Source organism: Musca vetustissima, unplaced genomic scaffold, assembly GCF_032173495.1.
Source record: "Musca vetustissima isolate MV318-11 ecotype Yass unplaced genomic scaffold, APGP_CSIRO_Mvet_v1 utg4863, whole genome shotgun sequence".
In the NCBI taxonomy this organism is placed as follows: Eukaryota; Metazoa; Arthropoda; class Insecta; order Diptera; family Muscidae; genus Musca; species Musca vetustissima.
This window is the reverse complement of record NW_026877816.1, coordinates 10,359-20,324: the sequence shown is the minus strand read 5'-3', so window position 1 is coordinate 20,324 and position 9,966 is coordinate 10,359. Positions and strand designations below refer to the sequence as shown.

General features: G+C 38.0%; 2 protein-coding genes across 2 annotated transcripts; one reads left to right on the top strand and one right to left on the bottom strand.

Moving 5' to 3' along the window:
• Positions 1-1,890: 1,890 nt before the first annotated feature.
• Positions 1,891-5,755, top strand: LOC133322481 (chitooligosaccharidolytic beta-N-acetylglucosaminidase). The gene is made up of 6 exons (XM_061531473.1): positions 1,891-1,985; positions 2,044-2,444; positions 4,262-4,355; positions 4,425-4,643; positions 4,702-5,507; positions 5,574-5,755. Exons 1-6 carry the CDS (start codon positions 1,891-1,893, stop codon positions 5,753-5,755), a joined length of 1,797 nt encoding a protein of 598 aa, XP_061387457.1.
• Positions 5,756-6,027: 272 nt separating this feature from the next.
• LOC133322487 (uncharacterized) lies at positions 6,028-9,060 on the bottom strand. The gene is made up of 3 exons (XM_061531480.1): positions 8,882-9,060; positions 6,599-7,170; positions 6,028-6,532 (listed from the first exon to the last, which is right to left on the bottom strand). The coding sequence occupies exons 1-3, from the start codon at positions 9,058-9,060 to the stop codon at positions 6,030-6,032; spliced, it is 1,254 nt and encodes a 417-aa protein (XP_061387464.1). The 3' UTR covers positions 6,028-6,029.
• Between the last annotated feature and the right edge of the window lie 906 nt (positions 9,061-9,966).

Below are 9,966 nucleotides of genomic sequence, written 5' to 3'. Positions count from 1 at the left end.
CAGTCGTTCACTCAGTACGTTCGATATGTGATGGGAAGGAGACTAATTCCTCTATAGTTGGCACAAATCGTCTTGTCTCCTTTTTGATGCACGGGATACAGAATGCTGAGGTTCCAATTATTGGGCATGCATTCCTCTAGCCAAATTGTACTAATAAGTGCATGCTCCTGATCAACATTTGACCACCGGTCTTTAATAGTTCGACTGGTAGCCCATCGGCACCAGCTTCTTTATTATTCTTCAGCCGATTGATTGCTATTCTGACTTCATCATCACTATGTGGTATACGCTCTATACCGCCATCTCTTATTGGTTCTGGCGTATCTTATTCACCGCCACTATTTGATACCAGACGCTTTGCAAAATGCACCTTCCTGATCCTCAACACGATACATGTATCTGTCAACAGGTTTCCATCTTCATCCCTGCAGAAGGATGTTCCTGCACCAAAGACTTCGGTTTGGGGTTTTACTCGTTGGTAAAATTTCCGGACTTCCTTCTGACTCTACATCTCGATTTGCTCCCGCTCACGTTTTTTCTCCTCTCTCCTTTACTCCTATTAATCCTCTTTCACATAAGGTGTTGTTTCTGTCAGCAGGATTGCTCTATATACGCTGCGTTTTCAACTCAGTAGTATTCAAAACTCCTGATCGTACCATGGGTTTCTTGATGGTGGTATTTGGTATCCAAGTGTTGCCTTTGCTGCACTTTGTAGGGACAAGAAGTGTCAAGGAGGTGGGTTAGTTGAGCGGAATAGTCTTCAGATATTTGCAGATTTTCGACGTCGAATTTCCGTGTTGTGTTAGATAGCACCTTTGCTGCTACATTGAGACGAGTGCGAACCTTGGCTGCTACAAAGTATTGGTCCGAATCGATATTCGCTCTTCGGATCGATCGAACGTCGAAAACACTGGGTTGATTTCTCGTTGTTCGATAGGGAGAAATCCAAGTGGCCTTGTGTATATCGCGATGCTTGAATCTGGTGCTGCTAACTACCATGTTTTTTGCTGCGGTGAAGTCAATCAACGTCATGCCGATGTCGGATGTTTCTTCATGGAGGCTGAATTTTCTGTCCGTGGCAATACTATCAGCTTTGTACTTCTTGAGTATATCCGCCAAAGCCAACAGTGCGCCTGTTTTGTACAACGTGCGCACATTCTAAATAGAGATTCGCAGATCGTGGTCCTTTATGCGCTTGCGGGTGTCGCCAGCATTACGGGGTTTGGTTTTCTTTTTCGTTGGTTTTCCATAGTATTATTTTTTCCGAGTGTGAACCCGACGCCTCAACCCATTTGAAAATAGTTGCCCTGATTCGTCTAATCCTGTGTATCGTCTAAACCGGTGCAAAAATTGGGTTTATTGTGTGAAAATAAGGCTCGCAAATTAGGGATCCGAACATGATTCCGGAATTTAAGGCGTTCTCCAACTAATGACCAGGGCTTGTGGTATAAATAGCATTAATATTATTTCTGTGAAATTTTTCTTAAACATCAAAGGTTGTTTACAATTATCTGCGGCACATCTGCCAATCAAACTGATTTTTCTTCAACACTCCGGAAAATGCTATTTGCGGAGATCTCACTGTTGTTGTTTTTGTTGTTGCTGGTGTTGTTTTTGTCATTTGTTATCAGTGAAACGTAAAACAAGTCAATCACCATTTGACACCATTAAAGTGAATTAAAATATTCGCCAGTTGTAATGTCCGACAGTTTGTCTTTAGATTTCTAGGAAAGTGCAACTACGAAGCCGATCAGTGGCGGCCAGTTGGTGATTTATTTATAAAATTTTAAAGCGAATATGGAATAATAAACTAAAGAAAACAAAAACAACAAATATATAAAACATTAAGTGAAATTTAATTTTGAAAAAAAAAATAAAAGAAAGTTTAAAATGATTTGGAAATATGCGGTGGTGACGTTATTATTTCTGCAATATTTGGTAACGGTAACGGCATTTGGTAGTCCAGCCATAGAACCAGACACAAGGTATGTACCCGGCTTTATACAAATATCAAGAAATTGTATAATTCCTTTATTTCTGTAGTAACAAATGGATTTGCACCTCGACCGAACTCTGCCAACTGGACGATGCCTCAAATATTGGTGATGCCAAGCGTTACGAGAGTCAACACGATTGTCGAATGTCATGCGGTAAATACGGTGCCATATGGCCACTGCCAACCGGCACATGTTCACTATCACAAGAACGCATCCACTTCGATCCGTGGAAAGTGCGTTTTAATGTTGTCGCTCCCAGTCCAGCCTCAACACAATTTATACGCGAAACAAATCGTATCTTTGTCAGCAATATTATCAAGGAATGTTTGCGAAATTGTACCCTGGAACAGAGTAAAGAGGTGCTGGTGAAGGCCACAGTAAATTCATCAGATTTAACATTGGATTGGTCAACAGATGAATCGTATCAGTTGGTGATAAGAACGACAGGTGAGTAGGAAAAAATATTTTAATTTGTTATTGTGATAAGCAGGGTTGTAGGGAATTGAAATTAATTCAGACGATTTTGTGTAATGCAAGGTCAGGACAAACGGCAAACAAATTGCGATTTAACGCAGAGGTTGACCTTGAAAAAATATCTTAATTACTTAGCTAGCTTGTGACAGAACTTTCGTTCCATAAGCCGAGCTTAAAAAAGATTTCCAGTCGAGTCGGTCTTTTGGGCAGTTTTTCCAATTTGAAAGACCACATTCGGCAATGTTGTCTTCCACTTGGTCTTTTAATCTTATTCATGGTCTTCCAATTCTGCGTGATCCATCAGCTGGTTCGCTTTTGTATGCCTTCTGGGCTGGGCAATCTTCATCCATTCTCACAACATGACCTAGCCAACGTAGTCGCTGCAGCTCAATACATCTAAAAATGTCTCACAACGATATTACCGTCAACGCAGATCGGCCCACAGATCTTTTGGAGAATTTTTCTCTCAAACACTCCAAGAGCTGCCTCATCAGCTTGCATAAGTACTCATGCTTCAGATCCATATAACAGCACGGGTAGTATCACCGTTTTGTAGAGTGTGAGTTTTGTCTGACGGTGGGTGGCCTTGATTTTGAGTTGTTTGCTCAGACCATAGATCTCTATAGTTTGCACATATCGGATGCTGAGGTTCCAATCATTGGCCATGCATTCTTCTAGCCAAATTGTAATAATCAGCTGGTGCATGCTCCTTACCAGCATCTGACCACCAGTCTTGAATAGTTCGGCTGGTAACCCATCGGCACCTGTTGTTTTATTATTCTTCAGCAGATTGACTGTTATTCCGACCTCATCTTGGCTAGGTCAGAATAACATCGATTATTAGTTTTGGGGTATCCTCTTCACCGCTAATATTTGATACCTGAAGCTTTTCAAAATGCTCTTTCCAGATCTTCAACACGCTGTCTGTATCTGTCACCAGGTTTCCTTCTTCATCTATACAGGATGATGTGTCTGCACCAAACCCTTCGATTTGGTGTTTTACCCGTTGGTAGAATTTTTGGACTTCATTCTGACTCCTGTACACCTCGATTTGCTCACGCTCACGTTTTTCTTGTTCTTCTTTTCTCTGAAAATACGTTTCTCCTCACTCCTTTTCTTCTGATAGTTCTCCATCGTGTTGCTACTGTCCGCAGTTTTGACCTACACGCTGCGTTTTTCATATCAGTAGCATTACGACACTCCTGATCGTAACACTGATTTCTTGATAGTGGTCTTTGGTACTCAAGTGTTGATTTTGCTGCAGTTTGTAGGGAGTGGGGAATTCTCTGCCACTGTGCTTCTATATTATTATCGGGACGAGGGGTGCTTTCGTCAAGCAGTTGGCTAAGTTGAGCGGATTAGGCTTCTGCTATATGTTGTGTTTGCAGCTTTTCGACGTCAAATTTCCGTGTTACATTAGATCGCTCCTTTGCTGCTACGGGTGCGTACCTTGGCTGCCACAAGGTAATGGTCGGAATCGATATTCGCTCCTCGGATCGATAGAACGTCTATCGATGCTTTTTCATAGTACGTTCGGTTTTCCGAGTGTGGGCAACTAACCCGACTCCTCAACCCATTTTTTATAGTTCTTATGGGTGAACTCGCGGCACATATTAGTACACTATTTCATCGGGTGATGAAAATAGCTACCCCAGGTAGCACCACGGGTAGGTCAGTGTCCACAATTGAGATGAAAGAGGGGCCAATATAAGCCTGGACTTCACCATGTTAAAGCCAATCAGAGCTATTGCTCCTTAAAAAAAAATATTTAAATAACTCCATATTTTCAGGTACTGCTACCTTTGTGGATATCAAAGCACCAACGGTATATGGCGCCCGACATGCTTTTGAAACCTTGAGCAATCTCATAACGGGATGCAAAGAGTAAGTGTGCTTACATAAATTTCAAAATTATTTTGGAATAATATTTAAAATTTTAATTTATCTTTATAGTAATGGACTGCTAATGGTGAGCTCTGCTCGTGTGACCGATCGCCCGCTATATCCTCATCGTGGTGTTCTATTGGATTCGGCACGAAATTTTATGCCCTTGAAACAAATACGCAATACTCTCGATGCCATGGCTGCGTCGAAGATGAATGTCTTCCATTGGCATGTGGTGGATACGCATAGTTTTCCCTTGGAAATTACTAGGGTACCGGAAATGCAACGGTAGGGAATTTCTTTAAATAATATTTTCAAAAAAATATTTATTTTTACCTCTTTCTAGCTTCGGAGCCTATGGTGCTGGTAATACCTATTCCCGTACCGATACCTCAAATATGATTAAATACGCCCGTCTGCGTGGTATACGCGTGATAATCGAAATTGATGGACCCTCCCATGCCGGTAACGGTTGGCAATGGGGTCCCATGGCCGGCATGGGTAATATGGCGGTTTGCATTAATCAAAAACCCTGGCGGAATTATTGTGTACAACCACCATGTGGCCAATTGAATCCACTGAATTCCAATATGTACTCGATAATGAGAGAAATCTATGAAGATCTAGCAGAAGTTGGTGCTCCAGAGGAAACCATTCACATGGGTGGTGATGAGGTCTATATTGCCTGTTGGAATAATACCCAAGAGATTACAAAGAAAATGCGGGAAATGGGTTATGATCTATCCCTAGATAGTTTCTATAAATTATGGTCACAATTTCATGAGAAAAATTTGGAATCCTGGGATGAGGTTAATCAGCGACAATATCCACATTTGAAAGTACCGAAATCGGCAATTGTGTGGTCGAGTCATTTAACAGATCCAGAACATATAGAAAAATATTTGCCAAAGGAACGATTTATTATACAAACCTGGGTATCAGCTGACGACCCCTTGAATCCGGTATTGCTGAACAAAGGTTATCGGGTAATTGTATCCACCAAGGATGCCTGGTATTTAGATCATGGTTTCTGGGGTCGTACACAATATTACAATTGGGCCAAGGTCTATAATAATAAAATGGATAATAATGCGAATATTTTGGGCGGTGAAGTGTGCATGTGGAGTGAATTTGTCGATCAAAATTCTGTGGGTAAGTAACTATTTATTAAATCTTCCATCGAAGGAATGCAGGGTAATAATTATGTTTCCCTTTCAGAGGCCCGTATTTGGCCACGTGCTGGAGCTGCTGCTGAACGTTTATGGTCGAATCCGAAAACAAATCATCTACAGGCCCAATATCGTTTCTACCGTTATAGAGATCGTCTGATATCACGTGGCATACGACCCGATGCTGTGGTACCCAAATGGTGTATACTCAATGAGGGACATTGCTTGTAGGCCAATGCAAACAAAACGTTTAAGTACATAGGTGTGGATACCTGGGAAGTGGATGTGTTTTTAATTAATAAATAGTTAAGACTGATCTTCTGAAGATCAATATTCGAATTTAAGTGCCTTTTTCAGAAATTTAAGCCAAATATTTTACTACATTACAAAAAAAGAAATATATTTAAAAATATTTATTGCATTTTATATAAATCCAAAGAAGAATAAAAATTTGAAAATTTTTACCCCATACTCTTATATCTATGATCAAAAAAGTTATGGGAAATTATTTAACATAACCCTGATCAATGGCATGCTTAAACATATCAGCAATACGTTGACGTTTATGTTGCTCTTTGAATGGTTTCAAATCCCACACGTCTACCAAAACCGAATCGGCACTTATTTCATCTAGATCGGCAATTTCATCTTCTTCCAACATGGACATGGGCAGCGATTCAATACCCATGCCACAACCGAAACGGGCAAAATCTCTCAATTCATCCAATAGCGATTGCCAGGAGAGCACGGTTTCAGGATTGGCACCCAAATCTTTAATTAAATCACAAGCACTCTCGTGGTAGGCCTTAAGCAGGCTATCATAATGGGCTTCACGCAATTCATGACTGGTGCAGGAATAAATAAAGAAGGATATGTCCACAGCCAAGGAGGCACAGCGGGCCAATTGGAAATCAATTATTTTAATGGCCTCCGGTTTGCCATCCTTGCTGTAACGCGTCAGGAAGTTGGGTGTCCAACAATCACCATGGCCAAAAACAGTTAATTTTGCTAGAAATAAGAAAAAACAACAACAATAAAATATAAATTATATTTTTATTAAAATACCGTACTCACATTTAGTTGACACCAAATTAATTTGATCATCATACAATTGTTCGGCATGCAAATAATTATGGGCAATGGTTTCATATTTACTTTCGGGATATGATTTGCTCACAGCATCTTTGGCCACCTCACATGCCAATTTCATAAAATCCAAATACCATTTACGATTCGATTCAGCATAATAGGTCTCCTCCAAACATTTACCGGTCTTTTCAAACAATTCCGGTTCCAAAGCATTCAATGCCAGAGATATACCATGGAATCTACCCAATGTACGCATTGTCAGCATACATTCTTCCAGTGTTATGTAACCTTGACGATCGGGTGATCCATAACCCAAGAAACTAACATCTTCCAATGCCACAAAATCATTTTCACCATCACAATGGCTGGCATATAATTTTGGATATTCGGTAAAGGGATTTGTGGGATTGCGTCGCTTTTGAAATTCCTCCCAGGCAGGTACAACTTTTAAATAGAAATTAATTTCGTTGCGAAAGAAATCGGCTGAACGAAATACTTTACGGCGTGCCAAATTATCGGGCATACCCTTGCAAATGAGATTGACTTCAATGTTGGTGCTGGAAGAAAAACAAAATAAAGAGGAAATGAGCATTTCAGGAATTCAGATTTAGTAAAACAATAGAGGTGGATATGTCACAGAGGTACAAGAATTCCGAGATAGGAATATACGATAACTGAAAAAATGGAGAAAAATATGAAAATTGCCTCTACTACTATGAAGAAGTAAAAACGTACAGCATGAGGGACATTCAATCCATCCAGTAGAAAACGAACTACAGACATCTAGGTCGAAAAATTGGGATTGAACATGAATATACTTAAAATCATGCGTGACCTTTGGTGGTGGTATTGTAGAAGCATGGACGTATACTGAAAAAAATTCCGTAAAAAAGTTTTCCTGGAATGCCAAATTACGGTCACTTCGTAATGCTACCTTCATACAAAGGGGGCTAAAGTTTTTGGGGGTTAGAATTTTTGGTAAAAAGATTGTTCACCTAATAAAAACTCAGTATATCGAATAAACTCGGATAAAAAACATGTGTGAAATCCTGAAAAAAACTAAAATGAAAGTCACCTTTTTATGGAGCCTATAACTGATAAAATACCAATAGAAGTTATTTTTAGTAAGAAAGATTACGAACATTAGAACCAAAAACATACAATCTTAGTCGTGTCTGAAATCCTGAAAATACCAATACTTGCAAAAATATTGATAATTGTTAGATTCGTCACACAATGAGAACCATAAATATAAAATTACAACCAATTTGGTTAAAAACTATGTCTGAAATCTTCAAAATACCAAAAATAAGGGGCTAGTGTTATATGAGAGGTATACCAAAATGTGGACCGATGTTGAAGATTTTTGGTATAAAGATTTTGACACCCTATGAGAACGAAATACCGAATAATGGTGGTCGTTATACCGGGACAATGTTTTGGCAATATTGATCATTTTGGTTTGAGAATTTGCTTAGCAATGACTACCTAAAACATCAAATTACAAAATATTGGGAGTACCATTATATGGGGACCAACGTGGACCGATATATCTCATTATCACGTAGCAATAATACCTGTGCTAAATTTCCAAGCTCCATCCTAAATATTGCGATCTCTATCGCGATTGCAATTGACAGACAGACATGGCATTTGGCGACATTGAATTTTATTCTGATTCCTATTTTCCCCACTAATAAATTGTTTTTTTTTTTTTTAATATAAAACAAAAATTGGGATTATATCCAAAAATGTATGAACGCTCTACCTTATGGCAGAGGGCATAATGATATGTGTTTTAAATATTGTTCAAATCTGTTCTGATTTAGATACAGCTACCATGTAATTTTTCATCCGATTTCATTTAAATTATCTATAATGTACCTAACGTTTGTATTATTGTGTCGAAAATTTTGGTACACCAAATATTTCCCATAACAACCTGTGTCAAGTCTACTTTGAACCGACACGCCTTTTCAGTATCGTATGTGCCCCACTTTTATATACCGAAAGTTGTGTAGGGTATACTATATGATACCAGGCTCCGTCAGACGTTGGCACTTATCGTTAAGGCGCATTAAGACTATAGCTTCCAAATAGTCTTGATTTCTAAATCGAGGAAAAAATCCTAGCTGTTTAGTCTACTATCAACATGTAAACGTTATGGTGATTAATATATCCGCATCTAATTATACCTATTTTTCCAAAAATTATAGATTTAGGCATATTTAAATTATCACATTACATTGTTTTTACAAATACACTCACCCATTATCCTCGTTGACACCGTAGACACACAAACGAAATACACGACTCAAATATGAATCACCTTTTTTGAAACCTTTACCAAATTTATGCGATGTATATTTAGTACCACCAGCTTTTTTGATGATATCCTCCAATACCGCTTCGGTAAATTTGCTCGAAATATCCGATAAAGTACTCATGATGTCCACGCAACTAATAAAAAACCAAGACTATTTTATTACAGGTTATAATTTATATTACAAAATAAATTAAATTAAAAAAACTGCTTATCAAGCTTATCTTTAAGTGTACTTACACACTGTTTATTTATTATTATTTTTTGTTTTTCAAATTGTAACAGTAAGTTTTGTTCTTGATGGCAAGTGATAAGGGGAATGTTAACAGAAATTGTTTTGTTTAAGCAAAACAAGCAGGATTTCTCTTATCTCAACATAAATGAAAAGAAGAGAAACGAAAATCAGCTGTTTATTTCAACATAAATGAAAATAAGAGAAACGAAAATCATTGTCGATGATGTGTAGTTTTCTCTGTTAATTTAATACAGTGTTGAACAGAACTAAATTAAGAGTAAGTGCGTGAGAGCGTAACTGAGAGATCAACAACAAAAATGACTAACGCAAAGAGAGACAACGAGAAAACGTGTTTGGCCATCACCGCTATCGTACTATTTTGTGCATTAGTGATTTAATATGATTAATCTTAATAACAGCACTCTTAATGTTACCAGTTAATGAATTGCTCTCTTATTAACATTGCCGGTTCATTAATGCAAAGAGGGGCGAATTTGTAAAAAGAGTCATTTAAAGTTAAAAAAATCTATACAATAATATTTTTCGACAATAAATTTTGTTGACTTCGAGAAAAAGGTCATTGGCATTAAACAAAATAAACGAACGTAAACAATTTATATTCAGTTGATGTTTTTTTAATAACATTAGAACACACTTTAGGACACTTTATATTGAGTTTTTAACTTACTATAGTTTTTTTTTATTTATTACAAAGATAAAAAATAACTAATATTATACGATGGGGTTGTTAACGTTCCGGCACTTAATGAGGAAATAGTTAATTTAGTGTACACA

Excerpts from the sequence above, each read along its gene's own strand:
- LOC133322481 (XM_061531473.1), top strand. The coding sequence starts at position 1,891 with ATGATTTGGAAATATGCGGTGGTGACGTTATTATTTCTGCAATATTTG. Across the intron at positions 1,986-2,043 it reads GCCATAGAACCAGACACAAG|TAACAAATGGATTTGCACCT; the intron begins GTATGTACCCGG and ends TTATTTCTGTAG. Across the intron at positions 4,644-4,701 it reads AGGGTACCGGAAATGCAACG|CTTCGGAGCCTATGGTGCTG; the intron begins GTAGGGAATTTC and ends ACCTCTTTCTAG.
- LOC133322487 (XM_061531480.1), bottom strand. The coding sequence starts at position 9,060 with ATGAGTACTTTATCGGATATTTCGAGCAAATTTACCGAAGCGGTATTG. Across the intron at positions 7,171-8,881 it reads GGTGTCAACGAGGATAATGG|CACCAACATTGAAGTCAATC; the intron begins GTGAGTGTATTT and ends TTTTTCTTCCAG. Across the intron at positions 6,533-6,598 it reads TAATTTGGTGTCAACTAAAT|CAAAATTAACTGTTTTTGGC; the intron begins GTGAGTACGGTA and ends TCTTATTTCTAG.